This window comes from Phalacrocorax carbo, chromosome 4 (assembly GCF_963921805.1).
Source record: "Phalacrocorax carbo chromosome 4, bPhaCar2.1, whole genome shotgun sequence".
Lineage (NCBI taxonomy): Eukaryota > Metazoa > Chordata > Aves > Suliformes > Phalacrocoracidae > Phalacrocorax > Phalacrocorax carbo.
In genome coordinates this window covers 26,221,475-26,241,789 of record NC_087516.1, presented here as the reverse complement: position 1 = coordinate 26,241,789, position 20,315 = coordinate 26,221,475, and the positions used below count along the sequence as shown (strand labels likewise).

Sequence of the window (20,315 nt, the reverse complement as noted above, 5' to 3'; positions counted from 1 at the left end):
TAGTCAAAGCATCTAGCTGGTATTTTTACAGTTAATGGAACAAATTAGTCCCTTTTGGGTGGGAACAGATAGAATTACATCTGATAAAAGTTTTTCCTCATTAAGATTAGCTCTGATTTGTCTGCAGCTATGCATGCATTAAAAACCATGGATTTCTGGAGCTAAAGATGGTTTCATTCTTACTTTTATAAAACTGCAGACAAATGTCAGATCCAAAGCACTGAGCTCTCCTAGGAAAGAAAAGATTTTTATCAGAAAGAACAGAAAAACTGTTCACAAATGTAGTGCCCACCATTTACACGAAATAAAGAGCTGCAATGCTTTATTTGTCAAATCTTTGCAAACACAGGCCTCTAGTAATAGAGCTTTGGTCTTTCTTTTTCATATATTCACATATATATGTTCATATATTTCCTGTTAGTTAATCATAAAAGCTTTATTTTTAGCTTTTAGCAAGGCAATACTTTTAGGGAACTTAGTGAAATAGTTTGTCAGTTTTCATACATTGAAAAGTTAGTTTAGGAAAAAAACAGCTGTCTGAATAACATTACATGAAGATGTGAAGGAAAGTTGGGGGTGAGGTCTTCAAATAGTTGGACTAAATCAGCGTGAAACAAAGCTTCCTGGTGTGAGTGGCCTTAGTTTGACAAGAATTCCTGTGGTTGTGGTGTCATTAGGGGCTCATCTCTTTCATATCTAGGTGAGACTGATTAGTTGGCGCCTGTCATTAAGCACCCCTATTTGAAAATACTAGATAAAGCTTTTATCAGAGAGCTCCAGGAAATATAGAAATATTCTTATACATAGACTTTTCTTGAGCCACAGAGATTGTCAGATGCTTCAGTTTCAAAATAGCACATAGACTATACAAAAATGTCTGAAGATGAAAAATACCTTATTTTCTGTGGGAAAACTATGGAGCTGAAGGTGAGGTGTGTGTTGGAAACTAATTCTGATCTTGTGAAATAGTACCATAGATTTTCCTTGTCTAAATTAATGTAATAGATTTAAAAATCTGTTGCTAGTAGGTGCAGGGGAGAGTTGTATAATTTGCATAGCACTTCCCTTTTGATAATCTAAACTAGTCTGTGAGTCTGCTGAATTAGATGGATGTTATTCTCTGGTAAAAACTGGGTCGTCTTTTAGCTAAACATATGTAAATAACCAAGCCCAGAAATCCCGTTAATTGCTACAGATTCCCTCCGGTATAAGTACTGATTAAAAATATTCTAGCTGATAAGCTTCAAATTGTTTACCGCAGGTATGTAGAAAACCTGATTCAACTTCCATTGAAGTCAAAGACAGGCACCCGCTAGCTTCAGATAAAATTTGATCTGGCCTAAAGGGGTTAGGAGTAGGGCTGCCAGGGAATAGAGCTGCTTTCATCTGAAAATTGAAAATCCTGCTATCTCTCTCAGCATGCTGCTACCCTGCTAAATCTGTTTGCTCAGTGGCAAGTTATTAGAAACATATGTCATCCCTGGAGAAAAAAATAATGAAAATAGTCCAAAGAATTTCAGTATAATTTTGTGTTTGTGTGTGACTGGAGTAACATTAAGGAGTATTTTTACAGTTTTAAGGATTTAGTAAGGTACTTATAATCTAAACAATTGTACTCTTAATAAACTAGTCTCAAAAAACTTCATAGCGCGTGGTTTAGGGCTGCACTTGCTGGCTCAATACGGTGGGAAAACTTTCATTTGTATTTGCTTTGAAACTACATTTTTGTAAAGGAGAGAATAAGAGAATTTTTTAATGCTTGTTTTTGCAAAGAGAGGAAATGTCTAAAAATTTCTGAATTGACCCTCCAAAAAAATTACTTCAAAATAATGAGTTATCTCTGGCCACCTGAGCTGCAGTAACTGTCTGGGTACTCACAGTTAGCTCAGGGCAGCTCTGAAGTGTCTCAGCTTAAGTTTTTTGTCTTACAGACTAAGCAAAGTCACGTTTGCTCACAGTTCCATGCACTAAGAGCGTGCGCGGGGACCGTTGCCACGGCTCAGCTGCCATGCCAGTGGCTTTGTTACACCACGGTAATTTGCTCATGAGTTTGAGTCCTGAGCCTCACTGGGTGAGCTTTAAAGTTGTATGCGCTTTGAGCTCTCAAGTTGCTTTGGTACATTTGAACATATTAATCATAATCTTGATTCATAAGTCTTGGAACAACAGCAGAGGATTTTTATGGATAGGTTACATAGTTTGTTATAGGAACTTATTCTTTTTCCATACGAAGTCTTTTAAAGTAAATGATTGGTTTTGTATTATGAACCTCAAAAGTTAGGTGCAAAACATCTCATGGGCAGGGTAACCAACAGCAAAGTCAGTTCCCTGTTCTACTCCCCTAGGGAGGCTGGTGCGAGCTGCTCACCTCCACTGTTTTCCCTCTGCAGGGAGTACCCTTTATTCTTGCTTCCCTGCAAAAGTCTGCTCTCTGGAAGGCCAGATCCTCTTTCATGTGTAGCCGGTTGTTCAGAAGCAGGCTTGCCTAAATGTTACAACACAAGCTAGTAGCCCTGGTTGGATGCATGGCACAGCATGGGTGTCCTCTCCGTGCTGGTGCAAAAGTGCACTCAGCAGGGGTTTCAGATTCCATATGTGTTGTTTCCAGCAGTAGCGCATCACTCTTACAGCTGCAGGGGTGCTGAATTTAGGAGATTGGCAATAGTTGCTGGGGAATGGGAAGAGGAATGTCGACACAAGCAGCAGCACAGTCTGTATTGCCAGAGACGCTAACAAAAAGCAGGAGAGTAAGCAAGTTTGCCTAGGAGCTGGCTCTTCTACATATCACTCAAGCGGAAAACCCTGTTAAAGTCAATGAGAGTTCTTGCATTACTGAAGACCACAGGAGAGGGCTCCCAGTTTGCCCTATAAACTGGTTGAAATACAGTGTGTTAATAATTTTACAGAGGATAGCCCACCCTTTTGCATTAACATGTCAGACAAAATTATTAAATAGCCATTAGTCATTCAGTGCAATAGGAATAATTTTGTTGTCTTAGACCAGAAATAAATGTTAAAGTGAAGCTAAAGCATTTACTTAGCAGATAGAGGGTATTGTTCTTGGACAATATTCTGTGTCATTGGCATCTTCTCTTAATTAGCTTTCATATTCCAAGCAATTTCTTTCAGAAAAAAAGTAATTATTTTAACAAAAGGATGACCAAATGCTGACAGCTGGAGTTTGGCAATAACATTCTGTATCAAATATCAGTTAATGAATTCTAAAATAGCTGGACTGCTTTTTTGGTCCATGACTGCATGTGCATAATTAGCTCCTTTTCAAGTGTTTTGCCCAGAAGAGATCTTAAGCCACCTGCACAGGAATAAGTAAATAGCTTTTTAAAATCTTGGTGGGTCTTATTTAGCGCCCTTGGGGAATTCAGTTTTGATCACTGACATCAGCATTATAGCCTTAAAGCCTAAATCTCTCCTCACATGTTGGGGACTAGCCATGAAGAGGAAAGTAGGGAACAGTACTGGAACAGTGTGAGGTTTTAATGTGTGGGTTCTTGTCTTCTGAGAGTTGTACTTGACACTGACAAGCCTTAATTAAACTGAAAGAAGCATTTATGTCATCATCTGTATTTTCCTGACACACCATTCCGTGTTGAACTGATGCATCTCAGCATACCTGTAACCTTGGTTAGCCTTTTCCACAAATAGTAAGTTTCCTACCAGGTTCCTGCTAGATCCTGCCACCCTCTAAAGCGGCATAAACTTTCTCACATACTTCAGTGAGAGAGGAGTTGTGGTGCTTGGCCATGAAAGGGCTTTGACCATAAGTCTTTTAAGTTCTCATGCTCTGGCTCCTGCTTCACTGCCCTAGGTGCTAGCGCTGTTGGCAGAGTTGCCAGAAGAATTTCCTGACCTGCTCAGGGCAAGTCCAAATGTCCACGTTGGGGTGAAAATGCTAGTGGCCCAGCAATGCTCACAATGTTGTGGTGGTCACACAGTGGTGGACTCGTGCTGTGGGGACAAGGGATGCACCAGTGCCCCAGCAGTCTTGTGAGACCGTCAGAAAAAAAAAAACATCAGGAAGATCCTCAGCATGCACTTCTCAGTTCTCAACCTGTCCCTGCTCAAAAACTCCTTCCCTGATTTTGGCACGTCACTGTAGTATCCTTCAGTGGCTGGCTCAACATTTCTTAGTTTCTTTGGTTTTGCTCCTATTTTTAAGGAGTTGTTTTATATTAAATTAGCATTTGTAAGAAGCACCAGATGCATGGCACTGGAAAATTAATTCATAGTTTCCTTACCAAATGATTTGTGAGACGGTAACAAAGTTACCCACTACTATGCCTCGAGCAGTGTGTGGCTGGGTGAGCAGTACTCTTGTGGAGCTCCTGCTGGTCTTGATGTCTCTGTTGAAACCAACAAGAACATACATACAACAATTGCATATATGTCTGTGTGTGATTAAGCACTGACTTTTCCATGAGGAAAGGAATTGTCTTAGCTTAATCTGCATCGAAATGTTAGGTTCATTTCTAACATTTGAACATGTTAGATGTTCAAATCTTAGAAATTTTGAAAATTGACAGGCAATTATTATTAATTATCCTGAGAAAAGTTGCAATGCAAAATTACACTTGCCAACTCATTAGGCTACAGCTGGAAGTCCAGGGAGACGTGCTGATGCTTTCAAGAGCAGCTGCTTTCCCCCTGCACCCCCTGGAATTATAAGGAAAGAGAGTGGAGAGGATTGCTTTATACTCTGAAAGTGTTGCAGTGTCTAGGAACCCTCTTTGGGTATTGGATCAGCCATCAAAATTATTGCTGCTCTTTTCCCTAGAAAGCTAAATGGATGATCCGAACTGGGTCAATTAGTTGAAGAAAGCTGTAATTGGAGCCACGTGTTACTGTGGCAGCACTCCTCCTGGCGGGACCCACATTTATATCCTGCTGTTTTGCTTTCCTTGCCTAGCCAGCCAGTTGGTTTTCTTTTGTCCTGAAAACTCAATTTTATGCCCAGGAAGAGGCCTTGTAAAAATCATCATTAGTCCTCTGGAGATCTGTGACCTTGCAGAGCTACTAGATCCTGGTCCACTGAAACCAATGGGAGTGCTGGTATTTGTTTCAGTAAAAGTAGGATGGAGCTGTAAACATGGGAGTGATGGTGGGAGAGAGCTTCTCCTGCATTGTTAGTAAAAGGAATTCAAAATTACTGTTATAAAAAAGCCACATATAATGTTGCAATGTTTCAGAAATAACTTTTATGAGGGAGTATTTACTTGAACTATCCAAATTACAATAATAGGGGAGAATAGATCCTTGGAATGTTTTGATTAGTATCAATTTGTATACGAGATTCTTTCTTACAGAACCTATTTTTAGCCTTGTTTGAACAGAGGAAGTTGCTTTGTAAAGGAAGTTTCCTTAGAAATCTTCAAGCTTCTATAACCCCAATAATTTAAAGCTCTTGCATAAAAAAATGCAGACCATCTCCACTGGATACTTATGCCTGGCCCTTGGCTTTTGGATTAATTTTGATTTAGTGCGGTGTCTTCCCCTATTGCCTTAGGATCATACATCCATTAGCTTCAGGCAGAATAGCATTTATTTATTTTCAAGTACTGCTTATTTTTTACTTTATTTTCTCCCTGTTTCTGTAGTTCCTTTTGTGATGTGTCTTCCCTATTCAACTACAAACGGTTTTGTTTTCCTGTGCTGTCCTGTAGTTTGATCCTGTGCTTAGTTATTCCCTTCCTTTAGTTTTTTAATGGTTGTTACCATTTCTGCTTTGTTCCTCCTTTATACTGCTCTGGTGATAGGAAATGTGCTGCATTTCTGGTAGTAGCCATTGAAAAAACTAGAAATTTCACAAAGATCTTTGCAGGTGAAATCAGCCAGTCCTATCTACACATCTCTGGTTTGTTTTTTTAAGAGAGAAACCCCAAATGCATGCATATTATTTCCTTCCCCCTCCATGCTCTAACCCAGTCTGAAGAGAAACTTGATGCAGAAATCAATGGATGAAATTCCCTGGCCTGTCTTACTCGCAAAGTTTAGCTGTACAAATGAAAGTTAAGTAATAGACTAGTGGATGTAGGTAGTTCATCAAGAGACTAACAAAACACCTCAGGATTCTGTGGGAGGGTAGATACGCATGAAGTACAAAAATTATAGAAGATGGAAATCAACAGGGAAATACCTTCTATAACAAATGCAGAAAATTCTGAGTTTGGCTACGTTTCACTGGCTTTGAATGTTTAGGTTCCTCTTGGTTAACCAACCAAGATGGGTAAGCAATACTACCCTATTGAAGATACCCTTATCTGTTATTTTACTGTATACCTAACTGATGTTCAGTTGAACTTTGTGTGACTAGGAAGCGTTCAGTGAGTCCAATCCCTAGAAGAGGCAGGAATAGAAACAGATTTTGGAGTAACCGCTCGTACCAGCGGCATTTTGAAATGCCCAGTAATAAGTCAGCTGAGGTGCCAGTTGCCACTGGAGTGCTGATGGTACCCAGGGGGACAGAGTGGCCAAGGAGGACAAGGAGTCCTATAAAAGCAGTGATCAGGAACTTTATGATGAGCTGATCTTAGCAGTCTCTTCTTGCTTTGACTGAAGCAAATTTCCACCCCCTGGGTTGATGAGAACTGTGGTCACACAGACCCAGTGCTTGGTAGTTTCTCTGGGACAGGATTCCATGTGCAGGATTGCAAGGGTGTTATGCTATGCGAGGCCAATGCACAGGATGCTTTAGATGCTAGAAGAGAATACTTGAAGGTTATTTGGAGATGGGTAAGATGATACAGAATAACCAAACTTGGGGCATGCTGTGAAGAAAATAATTACAGAAAGGATCAGGTACTGTAAGAAAATGTAGATACTAAGATGGCTTCAGTGCAGGTAAAAAGGCAAGAGAACAAATCCTTTTTATGGAAGCCTTGATCCTTTAGGAGATCACGGAATACTATAGGAGAGAGAGTTTCTGCCTCTGACAGTAAGATAAAAATGAACATTTTTATCTTTGGGGTAGGGAATTGTTCATGCTTTGTGTATGGCTTTTGCTATTTTAGTCCTTTATAATTTTTCAGAATGCCTGCAGAAGCATAACAAGTCATTTGCTTTCTCTCTATGCTTTTATTTTAAATTTTGTACATATTTTCATTTGTTCTGCCATATTTCTCTCGAACTGAACTCAGAAGCAAAATTAACTTTATGCTTGTTAGAGATTTGACCAGTTGTGCTTTGAGTTATTGCAGTTGGCTGAAAAACAGTAATGAGGAGCTGAATAGGGTTTTGTTTCTCTCTAAAGTAATGTGGGAAGAGTCTGTTACTTGTCTGCTGTACCGTGAGGTATTTTCCTCCCAAGGATTTCTTAGTTTCAGTCTTCAAGAAAATAGCAACACAGCAAAAACAGTTCTTAGCAGAGGAAACCTTCAGCCATTGTATGTATCAAGTGTGTGTGATAGTCTACATCTTAAAAGTGCTGGACCCAGGAAATATAAGAATTAATGGGCTTAGAGTTTTGGTGCTGAAGATGCCAGGTTTAGTCCATGATAAACTTGCAGTGACTCTGATTTATGTATCATACAGAGTCAGTGTTTCTTCGAATACTAGATTTATAGGTATTTTTATGCACTCCTTTATACCAAGGAGAAGAGATCACCAATGTGTGTGTTTTGACAGTCTTGCTAATCAGCATTGTATTGGAGTCATGTTGGAAAACATCCAGCACATAGAAAACTGACAAAACTTCTTGTTTGCCTTCATGCTAGAAAGGAATTCAGTTTTGTAATGATCAGGGTGGAGAGAGAGAAAGTATAATTTCTGTCTCCCAGAGCTCACCAGCTGCATGCAGTTTACTCAGGAGAGGTGTTGCTGAATTGGGAAATAATGTATAGTCATTGCAATAATTTAAAATCCAGAAGAGTCTCCAGGTACAAAAAACCAATCAGATTGTAGCCATAAAGATCACTTTTTTGATAGTAGGTTGTATAAAATATAATACACCGCTGTAGGGCTGGGATTGGGGAAGATAATAAAAGAAGAAACAATTTGCAATAATTACTATAACTGAGAATGCTATTTTTTTCAATCATGAGAGACTAGAAATATTTTCCAATATGGCTTAATTTCCTACAATTTCAAACAGACACTCAAGTCAAACGGTAATGGTGGGTTTTTATTTCTGTCTTAAGTCATCAGACCATCCTCCGCTTTGCTTCCGAATTATAGTAATTCTGGCTCTGTCTGCAGTATTTTAATTTCCGCAGTACTGTTTATGATTGCTTCTGTGGGCTTCTTTACAATGGAAAGGTCGTACTGACTCTTTGATGCTACATCATATTTGTCCACATTTTCTAATTCTGTCCTTTATTATACTCTCTGTCAGTTTGCTTAGTCTAGAGGCCATAATATGTACCTTCTCAGCTGTTACCAGTGACAGCTTTGGTATACTTAGTGAATGTATCTTCCAGCTGTTTATAAACCCTGTTAATTAAATACTGTGCTAGCAGTAATACGGCCAAACCAAAATACAGTAATTTTAAATAGAGTAAAACTAACTCTCAGTCAGAGTACTTGCAGTATTTGTCATCATAGCCTTACCAGTTGCTGCGGTCTTACCAGTTACTCTCCAAATTTCAAGAAACAGGAAAACATACAGAAAAATAAGGAAAGTACAATAAAATAAAACTACAAGTTCTTTTTTCTTTCTCCAGGTCATGAGGAAAAGAATGGAGCACATCCTCCAATTTTCTGTGATAGATTGTATGTAAAAGAACTGTATTTGCAAAAGGTGGAGAGCTGGTGTGACTCACAGTGAGGAGGTCAGAGCTGGGCAGAACAAGTTAGCCGCTGACGTGAGATCAGACAATTGCAAGTACCGGGAGGCAGGCAGGAAGCACACTGCAATTCTGGAACAGGATTTTGGTATGAACGGGCTGCCTAAGACCACACAACAGGGCCAAGGAATCCTGCTCTATGATACATAAAAATACTAGTCTCTTATTACCAAATCTTACACAGGGTCACAAAACATTAATAAACTTAAGGATCTGATTACAGAGCTTAGCTGATATTTAGTGCTTTATGCATCCAAAGTGTGTTGCAAATAATACAATCATTAAGCCAAGAATGCTTTAATGAGGGATACAGACATGAGTGTCATTTTACAAGTGAAAATGATCAATCATACAATGTAGGGTGGTTCTCTCTTTTTTGGTAACTGGTCAGCCACATATAAAATCTGTTTCCTCCAGTTCCCTGCAAAAAATAATCACATAAAGGGGGATTAGTTACCTGGGTTTTTTTTTAAGTAATAAAATAACCCAAGTTATAGCATCTTTATCAGGGGAAAACATAGTGCTGTTCCTAAAGGACCAGAAATGATCCATCTATTTTGCCAATCAAAGAGCTTGTTATAGGCTTGGAGGAAGGAAAAATAAAGGATGATTCCTTTCCGCATCATGTGGAGGTGAGAAAGCTTGTAAGGGATCTTTTGTTGAAAGCTTGGATGGCATTTTACTTGGTGACATGTTCTGCTTTATTTGAGCTCATTGAGGTAATTTGTCATGTACAATTCAGATGCCTTGGGGTAAATTCCTTGTAGCGCACCTCCACTTAAATTTATGACATTATATGATAAATTAATTTTCCCCATTTATTGTCTACTATTTTTCAGTTGTATGCTCTACAAAGAATGTTAGCCTGGTTTCATTGTTGATGGCTCTTGTCTGATGTTTGGATTTCTTGTAGTTATATATAGATTAACACTCCTCGATTAATTGCTGCGACATTACTATGTGTTACTGACACCTAGATTCTTTCCAATTACAATTAAATATTGTTTTGCAACTTTACTGGTTCAAATACCTTCTTTTGGATGTCAGCATTTGGTCCAGAGAAACCATTTTGTGCTATTTAGCAATCAGTGCTTTTACCTGTTCCTCATGCTAAAATAGTTTTAGAAAGGCTATTCTGGTTGATGCGGCATCTCATCCAGGGAGCTTGTGCAATCAAAGAATTTCTTCTATTGCTGTCATGTGGTTCTGAGATAACTTCATAAAGGTTAGTGTAATAGCTTTGTAATTAACTCTCAAAAAGAATCATTAGATCATCTGCTGTGATCTCCTGTATATTGGAGAATATTATATCTAAATGTGGGTGCTTCTGTACTTTACTCAATAACCTGTATTTGGCTGAAGCACATCTGAATGCATTGAGAGATGGGAAACCCACCCCTTCTTTGGCAGTTTGTTGCACTGGTCAGTTACTCTGGTAACCGGTCATGGTAAAAATTTGTCTTGCTTGTCTTTTGAATTTGGTTGATTACAGCTTCCAGTCACTGGTTCTTGATCACCTCTTCGCTGAAGGTTATTCTCCTGTGCAAAGGTACTTTCATGCTACGTAATGAAGTCACCTCTCAGTTGTCTTCTCAGTACATTGCCAGATTACTTTGTTAGTGTCTAGGCAAAAAGCCTTTCCTCCATCCCTTGAAATTTTTTTTGCTCGTTTTCAGTGTTCTTTTTAAAAAGTGGAGACCCTAGCAGATAAGGGCAGTGATGTTCAGACTCCGTAATGAAGATACAGTTATCTCTTACCTTCTTTTACTATCTGGCTCTCTCCAACCTCACAGAGGATAATATAGAAGAGTGGTAGGCATTGACAGAGGAAGGACTTCTGAAATACATTTTCTTTTTTCCATCTCTTTCTTCCCCCAAGAGGGAAGAACTATCATGGTGATACATTCTGTTGAATGAAGATATCTTATAGCCGTATGAGCTATTTCTCTCTCTCCTAGTGAGGTTAAAATATTAAAATGCTTATGTGTGATCAAGGCTGTAAATTTTTATAGGTGATGGCTGCAGAGCACATCTGATGATTCAGCACACCCTTATCAAATGGCTGGCACCTTCACAAACTACTTGTACTAGGAAATTGAGAGGATGTATCTTCTCTATGCTGCTGCATTTATTAAATTTGCCAGTTATCTCACATTAGGGCCCCAGTGTGTGCAACACAAACACAATCTGAGTCTAGCTTTAGTGATGCCAAGTTAACAGAAATATTTTGAAAGTATCATTACACAGAAATGATCTAATCCATTGTAAGAGTCCTCATTCGAGAGGACTCAATCCCTGATTTGATCACAAGGGTAGAAATGCCTTACAATCTGCTACCCATTTTGACCATCAATCAAGTAACTGAGAAAGCTATTGGTAAAAAGCTTGTATATGCTTGACATGTCTGGTGTAAGTGGTTTTAGCAGGTGAATAACCTAGAATTGATTCCCCACCATGTCCATCACAGCTTCTTCGAGCTTTCTGTATTGCTTAGTGAATGATCTACTACTTTGATCTAAAATTAGTGTGTGTAGCTCCATTTTTAGTGTTTCCAAGGACACCCACTTTTGCACCCCTGCTGCTTGCTTATGTTATGCAATAAGGATGATTATTTCCTCCTTTAGCAAAGAAGTTACCAGGTTTGAAAATGTTTTCCTGTACATTGATCCAGAGGGAGAATGCCAGCAGTTCGTTAGGGGTTTAGGAGTACAAGTTCCCCTGACTCCTCAAATTGTATTCATACACTTAAGAGTCCCACTGTGCAGATGAGAGACCAGAATTTAGTCTTTCTGCTTCTTGTTTGTTAGGATGTGTTTTATAGCAGTATGTGAAAAAAACCTCAGGGGAGAGACACAAATTCTTGCAAAAAAATTATTTGGCTCTCTAAGGAAGCCTGGGTGAGACACTGCTTTCAGCAACATCAAAATGTAACTGCACATACCAGACTTCTTCATTCATGCTGCCAAAGGAATAATAGGATTACCCTGCTTTGTTTTGCTTTTTCACCCTGGCATTAAATGAGCTGAAACTTGATGTGTGAGTCTCTGGAAAATGAGGTCAGTTGAAAAAGAGTTCATTGTCCATTTATTCTTATTCTTCTTAGGTGTTCCCAGACAAGTTCAAGTTTATCCAGAGAACCATGGCAGAAGGTGGATTTGATCCTTGTGAATGCATTTGCTCGCATGAACATGCAATGAGAAGACTGATTAATCTGGTAAGGATAACATGAGGATATTTGGAAGGGTGGTTATTCAGACATTACTTCAGCTCTTGCAGACTTGCAGTTACTGATGCTTTTGATTCTGCTTATTCAGTTGTGTGTACAGTTAGAATCTGTGTATCTGACTTTCTGATGAGCTTTTGATTAGTTAATACAAATGATAGCTTTCTGTTTATTTCCCAGGGCTGCCTTTTACAGCATTGACATTGTTTCTATTGAAATGTTTCTCTATAACCCTTTTTTAGTCTGCATAAAAACAAAGAAACTATGCTGCAGACTCCTTGAGTTCAAGGTGATACCACACATAAGAAGTTCCATGTACTCATATGGCAAGATAACAATGTCCAAATTTTTAAAACTAACCTTTAAAAAATTCTGAAGTTGAGAATCCAGTGATTTTGAGTCCTGAGTTGTATCTTGCTAGGTCATTGATATGGTTGAGCAACTTCAAGCAAGTTATTTTACACTGCTGTAACTGTGACCTGTAAAATAGCAGTGATTCTTTGCTTCCATATGGAACTTAATTCAATGTCCATTGAAGAAAAACCTACAACAAAGTGCTAAATATTTTTTCTAGGTAAAAGTATATCTTTTTCAAAGTAACACTAACAATTGTGAACTGTGAGCAATTAGGTGAACTTGATTATAGCCCTAATTTGGTTCAACTCTTTTTTAAGATGACATTTTAGATCAGCTTAATTTTATGTGCTTCCCCTTGTTGATTTTCATAAATTTGTTTTTATCCCATTTTCTTCCTTAGGGCCTAAATTAATGTCCTTTTAAGTTACTGACTACATCAACTGCTCAAGGCACTAGGTGTGAAGAGCATCCTCTCTAGGATCTGGCCCTTCTTCAAGAGGTTTCTTTTTAGTATTTTAGGAAGATTATCAGGAAAATATGGCATACACTAGCCTGTGATTAGGGCTATTGTGTGAGTCCCCAAAGAATGTATGTCTGGGAATCAGGAATAAATTTGTGTGCTCGCCCTTAAAATAAAACCACTTCCACGTGCATACATCCACAAAAGAGCAAAGTTGTTTTAAACAGGACTTTGCAAGAAGTATATATAGCTGCTTGTTGCAAATGGGTGGGTTGCACTCATATAGCACTGCTTCACCCTTGTCATGGTTTTAGCTGGGATAGGGTTAATTTTCTTCACTGCAGCTGGCCTAGTGCTGTGCTTTGGACATAGTATGAAAGCAATGTTGATAACACACCGATGTTTTAGTTGTTGCTGAGCAGTGCTTACACTAGTCAAGGACTCTTCTAGCTTCCCATGCTCGGCCAGGTGCACAAAAAGACAGGAGGGGAGGGGGAACAGCTAAGAGAGCAGATTCAAACTGGCCAAAGGGATATTCCATATCATGTAATGTCATGCCCAGTATGTGAACTGGGAGGAGCTGGCCAGGGGAGGGAGGCAGCAATCGCGGCTCGGGGACGGGCAGCGTCAGTCGGCGGGAGGTGAGTGGTTGTATCGCTTGTGGTTTTCATTTTTTCCCTTTCCTTTTTTATTATATTATCATTATTGTTGTTATCATTATTATTACTATCATTTTTTAATTTTAATTATTAAACTGTTCTTACCTCAATCCACAAGGTTTTTTTTTTGCTTTTGCTCTTCCAATTCTCTCCCCCATCCCAGAGGGGTGGGGGGAGTGAGCGAGCGGCTGCGTGGTGTTTAGTTGCCAACTGTGGCTGAACCATGACAACCCTGAGCATAAAATCTGAGTGTCCACACTTTCTTGATCTTGGAGTGCATTGTTACACTATCTTGCCTGGTGTGCCGGGGAAGAACCTAAAGCCTGGCAGATGCTCTATCTGTGTGTGCTCTCAGGGAGCTCGGCTGACCCTGTTTCCCAGAATCATACTGCTCGGAGTGAGCAGAGTTCACCATGCATGTCCATAACGTAGCAGTGTAGAACCTGTGCCATCATGTTCTCACATCATGCCCCTGGGCCTGTGCACACCGAATGCCTCCTCAAAAACACACAGTCCATACTGGGAGCCCAAAGACCGCAGACCAGCTCTCTCAGTGGGAGGGCAACATCAGTGGCTGCAGCAGAAGGCAAAATGATCCCCCACAAGGACAAGAGGAAATGACCAGCACTTGACATCTCACAGGCCACCAGATCCTTGGGCTAAGCATTAAAGCTGGAGTTGCCAGACAGCCCAGATCCGTGTAGTGGCCAGCTGCACTGAAGTCCAAAATGACACCAGATAAACAGACCATGTCTGCTCAGCCAATTCCATGTGCTTTATGGGCCTGATGTCATTTCCCTTCGGTAGTTTCCAAGTGTGGTACAGCCAGTGCTCTCTTGAGTCTCACAAGTCATTGGAGGTTGACTGACCTTATTGCTGAACAGGCAACAGGCTTGTTCGGGGAATGGAGGTGCAAGAAGTGCAAGGGTTGTGTGCCTGTTTGCTGGTGTTATCAGAATTATTCAGGGTGGAAGGGACTTCAGGAGGCCATCTAGGCTGACCTTGTGCTCGAAGCAGGGTTGACAGTGTATTCAGCCTAGGTCATTCAGGGCTTTTATTCAAACCAAGTCTTGAAAACCTTTAAGGAAGCAATTCTGCAGCCTCCTGGGGCAACGAGTTCCAATATTTGACAGTCCTTGTGGTAGAGAATTTTCTCCATCCACAGTTTCAGTTGAATGTATTGTACCCTCTGCCGTACAGCGCTGTGAAGAGCCTGTCTCTGTCCTCTCAGTAACCTCCTTCTCTGGGCTGAACAAACCAGCTCCTTCAGCCTCTCCTTACAGGGCAAGTGCTTCACCCCGGTGACCCTCTGCTGAATTCACTTCAGTCTGTAAACATGTCTTGTGTAGGGGAGCCTGAGACTGGATGCAGTATTCCAGATATGGGTTTAAAGTGCTGAGTACAGGGGTGTAATCGCATCCTTCAAGTCTACTTACACACTGTTTAAAGGTCAATGCTGTTGGCACAAGAGCATAGAAAGTTGAGGCTTCTGTGGAGAACAGTTGTCTCTTCTGTGGAGCCTTTACATCAGGGCCCAGCCATCCTAGCTCATGCTTTCCAGGTAGAGGCATGACTTCAAAATATTCTGAGCTCTCCCTGCTATTCCCATGTGGATGCTCATACATGTGTTCCTTCCCAAGAAGGATTTTCTTCTTGTGCTCAACATGATGTTTGTGCCATATCCCACAGTTGTGTTGATTCCAGACACATGCTATGGTGGCGAGAAAGGAACCCCCAGGAACAAGCTTCAGGAAGTTGGGTTGGAGAAAGGAGGATGTGTGTTGGCTGCTCCTTCCTCTGACACTTGTCAGATGCAAATCTGAACCAGTATGGTTCAGGCTTTCAACCCCCATTCAGCATTTTTTTATCTTTTCCTTTTTTGCTAGAAGATACTGACAGGCAATGGCGCCAGCCAGCCAGTTCTCTTTACATTGTGGCTAGAGGATTCTAGTTCTAAGTTGTGTCCAAAATCGGAAGTGTCACAAAGGTCTGTGAGATTTTGTTCCTGGACTGCTCCATGCAGTGTAAGGTGGGTGCAGACGGATCATCTGGAGGTACTTTAGTTCTGCGTTGTGAATGTAAACAGAGCACATCATAGGTGCGCCCTCTTGGGCAGTCACCAAGACCAGTCTGACGGTGTTCCCATGTAGTTGCTCAGTGTCCAGCTTCCAAAAAGGTCATACTAATTAGTACTTGAAACTGTGAGGAGTAAGGGGAAACACCAGATTTCATCTGTGCTAAAAGGCAAAACAGATGCTCCTAAATATTTATAAGAGCAAATCACTAGATTCAGCAGAATCTAGAAAGGCAAAGTGTCAAAAGTCTCAGTCAGCAGCGAGACTATCCTCAAGTAACCTGTTGCATGATTTTAGCAGGAGGCTTGCTAGACTTTTATTATTGCATCTGTAGCTTTTAGACTTCAGTAAGAGTTTGCTTTCTAAGCTGCTGTTTTGTCACTCAATCTTACACAACATAAGCAAACAGGAATTTTACTATTTGTTTTAAAAGGAACCCTTGGACATCGGTTCTCAAAGTTGCTGAACCACACAAATCTCAAGGGAGATGGGGTGCCTACTATGTCTAAAAGCTGGATCCTCAAAACTGTTACTCCAAAACCACTGTGATACAAGAAAGATAGGCAATCTGTAGTTGTTCAGCCTGTAGGAGGAAAAAAATATCCAAACATGCTATATACCCAGAATGGTTCCCTATACCTACTGAATTGGTGATTCTTTTTAACCTAGATAGGTATAAAACACTCCAGAGTACATTTGAGTGGTGTTATAGCTGGGAGTACTTGTCAAGATTTTGGAGCAAGTTGTGTAACAGGGTGGTTGTAATTATCTCCTGACTGAGCATTGTAAATCCGGAAATTCAGAGTTAAGATAAAATTTAACAGAATAACTATGTAATTATAAGAGATGTCCAGGTGTGGAAATATACTTTAGGATTCTTCAGTCCAGTAATGACATTGTGCAAAAAACCTGTCACTGATGTAGACTTTAATAATTTGCATTTGCGTTAAAGTTAACTAATTTTTACAGACTAATTTGTTTATACCTATATAAAAAAACGCTGATAAGAATTAAGGTTTCTGCTAATGAAGAAGGCATGATGTAACAGTCATAACTGAATACATGGAGAGTTAAAAACATGTACTCAAACAGACAGATTTCTGTTAAGAGTTAACTGTATGGGAAATTTGAGTGACGCTGCTATGCCAAGGGCAGAAGGAGGTAAAAAAGTTTGAGTACAACCTGAAGTTCTTGTTTTAATTCCCAAAGTGTTAAATTTAATTTCTAATTTAATTGGTGTGTTTACTTCGAAATTCTTAGAATATGTATTTGGTGTTTAAAGTACAATTTGTGGATGAGTACATTATATTTTTTATATATAGCATATAGTTTAAATCTCTACTTGAAATGCAGACCTCACTTCATCTTGTGATTGCAATTAATGCTTATACAATGAAAAAAGCTATTGTCATTTCAACTCTTCTTCCTCTCTGCTATTAGAAACATCACAGAAAATTGCAAACAAGAAACTTGTTTGTTTTTAGAAAGCCTAACTCTTACTAAGCTATGTGGTTTGATTATTTTACTGTCTTTCATTTTGCTTGATTAAGCAGGGGTTTGTTTTGTTGAGTTTTTTCTTCTTAATTCATAATACCATGAAGATTTTATAGACAGTGGATTGTACATCTCTAATGCGCATAATACTTTAAAAAGATTTTTTGCTGGTTATTAAGTTAACTGTGAGATACTGTTGACACCCACTGTTCTTTTATATATATATATATATACACACACACACACACTCTTCAGTGGCATTGAATTCTCTTATGCTGAATATTCTGTAATTTTCCTGAAGTGGATTTTTCAGGGGTCTCCTTGGTGTCAAAATACGATAATTTCGCACATGGTAAGCTTCTGTAGTATGGCCACTGTAAATAATATGCAAATACTATTCTTTCAAAATATTTGTAGGAAACAATAGAAATCTGAATTCTTTGGCTGTGACTTCATAAATGTCATTTCTAGTATGTAATACCCATGGACACATCTGTTATGATTTGGTGGTGCTGTGTAACAATTTGACTATTGTATTTTGGGCTCACTGTTTACTCTATGGGTACAGAAGATAGTTGGGCCATAAGAGGGAGGAAGCATAGAAGAAAAACATCACAAGACTTTCCATCCTCTGCAGATACAAAAGAGTTGTCAAAAGACAATGACAGGTCTGTTAGCTTGTATGATCTTATCTCCAGTTCAGTCTCCTCCATCTGCAAAACTTGTTTTGAGAAGAAGAGCCAAAGTTCAAGAGTGAAGAACAACAAACAATATCAAGTACTTTAATAGGGGGGACTCTGTCAGACAAGGGCCAGTTGTTTGAAAGAGTCACAGCGAAGGACATGCTATGGTATCCAGAGGAAGTGGTTCTGTCTTAGCTGTGGCAGAAGATAGCAAATCTCCATATAGGAATGATTTTGTATTTAAACCTTTTTATTTCCCTTGTTTTTTGCATCTCTGGTAAAATAAAAATCTGATTGCACTGTTACTTCTCCAGACTTTGATGCTCTTTGAGTAAGCATGGCTGGTCCTTAGAGTATCTTAGAGCAAGGCTCAGTTCAAGTCTGAAAACTAGACTGAAAACACAGTGTATGTGGTAGTGGTGGATAACTATACAGACAGCATCTTCCATGAAGCCTGAGACCTGTGTGTGACTACTTAGAGTGCCCAGAAATGTCAAAGCAAGCCAGCAACACACATAACTTTGTACGATGTAGAAGTCCTTTTTTTTTCCCTTCTAATACAGTATTATTTGCTTTACAGAAGAATTCTCTGATACTAGTTTCTATGAAAATGAGCAATATGTTCTTTCACCCAAAGCATTTCTAACTCTGTAATGCAAAAGGACCCATTTTGATGAACTGCCAGCAGTTCTACTGTAGAGATTTGATGGCCTTACAGACCTCTGTGGGAATTACAACCTTGTGTTTTGTTCTTCTGTAGCTAATTGCAAAGTAATGGCCCATGTCTAGTTATGTTGCTATACCAGAAGGCTTGAATGTCTCAAAAACTCTGGGGGATACAAAGCCGATCATTCTGTATTTTAATCTCTTGTATTTTGAGGTGTCACTAGATTTTTATAGCAAAAGTTGCAAATCCTTAAACTATTTCAACTCAGTTGGTTCAAACACACTTTTCTCAACCAAGTTTCCACATAATTCTCTTGGCCACGTCCTTTTAGAGTCTTACTGTTATAAACTGGCATAGGCTGAAACAGTATCCAGCATAGCCATGAATCTTGGCTGAGGGAGACCTTGTGCAAACAGCACAGGATAAACACAGATGACTAAAATAGATCTGCGTTGTGTGCTGCAAATGGTTGAAGAGCTCTCAAGATGTCAGCACAGCTAAGCCTGTCTTAAATAGTCCCTCAGGCAACCAGCAAAAGTGAGTTACCCTACTGACGTGGCCTTCTACTCAAAGCACAGCAGAACTATAACAAATACATTTGTAATAATTTAAAGTGACCTCCTAAGTATGGAGGTTGCCCTGGAGCCTTTTTACACATGTTGCATGGCCTTTCCCTTCTAATTTTTTTTAATAGCAGTTGTTACTGCTTCTAATCTATAGCCCTTCTTAGCCAACCACCCCAAGAGCAGGAAATTACGTTTTGCTCCCACTTGCCTTTTTATTTTTTTCAGACCTGTGCCTTCAATTCCCAATTTCTTGGCATTCAACCTGTTCAAAAAGGACGTTTCCCAACAGCTGAACCGTAGGTTGCTCATTAGGACAAAGAAGCTATCATCCTTCTGAGATTCAGGGGAAAGCATTTGATGCACCTTCCAAAGCACTGGGCCAAAAGAATGAAATACAAGGCTGGAGTGGCAGGGTGCGAGCCTGCTTCTGAGTGCTCTTGCTCCACTGACTTCCATTTCCCTGCCTTCACTGGGTGCTCAAGGTGCTGGTGTCCCACAGGTTAAGGCCCCAAAACTGTACTGCAGAATTCATGCACTGCTAATGCTTTTCAAGCTAGTTCAAAGTCAATCAGTTTAATCAACTAGTTCAAAATCAATCAGTTTAAATTGAGACTATTTTCTAGACAGGTAAGTGGATTTAAAAAAAAAAAAAAAAGTCATTAAAAATAATGGCCACTTGGGTCTCTGTCCCATGGAGACCATTTTTTCCTATAAGGGGTTAGGTATCAGGACTTAACTAAAAGTTGAAGGTGCCTGTCATTCTTTGCATTTCCCATTCCCGAGCTTTGTAGTATGCTGGTAGCTGCTGCTTATTAACCAGTATTTATATATATATAAAAAAAACCCAAACAACAACAAAAATGTTAAAAAATCTCAGTCATGTATCATGACCACATCAAAGCATGCATAGTATGACAGTATTGCAAGCAGTGTAGAAAATTATGCACTGAAGATTCTGTCAGCTTGATATTCCAGAAGTAATTAATAGCTATAACCTGTCTTATGAATGGCTGAGCTATGAGTGATGATCAGAGCTGTGTTGTAGCCATCTCATTTGAGGAAAAAGGAGAAGATTGTGCTTTTTTCTCTCAGGCCACATGTGGATGTAATCAACACTTAGAGAAAACTGTACTTATCTGTTGGAACGCCTAGTTCTAAGCCTTTTCCTCAAGGCTGTCTACGTGGGAGTACCCTTTTCATTTGCTAATATGCATAATTTTGCAGAAGATACTCAACTGTTTCTGGTTTTGTATTTTAGATACAAGTTTGCTAATGCCCTCTTGGGACATCCGTGTATGTTCATGAATGTTTTCAGATGCCTCTGTAGTAATACTGT

At 39.5% G+C, this 20,315-nt stretch overlaps 1 protein-coding gene across 4 annotated transcripts in view; it reads left to right on the top strand.

Annotated features, from left to right (window-relative positions):
* The window catches only part of SMIM14 (small integral membrane protein 14), a 42,391-nt gene that overhangs the window by 3,440 nt on the left and 18,636 nt on the right, over nucleotides 1–20,315 (top strand). For all 4 annotated transcript variants that reach the window (XM_064449310.1, XM_064449311.1, XM_064449313.1 and 1 more), the window contains exon 2: nucleotides 11,899–12,009. In XM_064449310.1, the coding sequence (XP_064305380.1) occupies nucleotides 11,935–12,009 (75 nt within the window). In that variant the 5' untranslated portion in view covers nucleotides 11,899–11,934. The remainder of the gene's footprint in view (nucleotides 1–11,898; nucleotides 12,010–20,315) is intronic.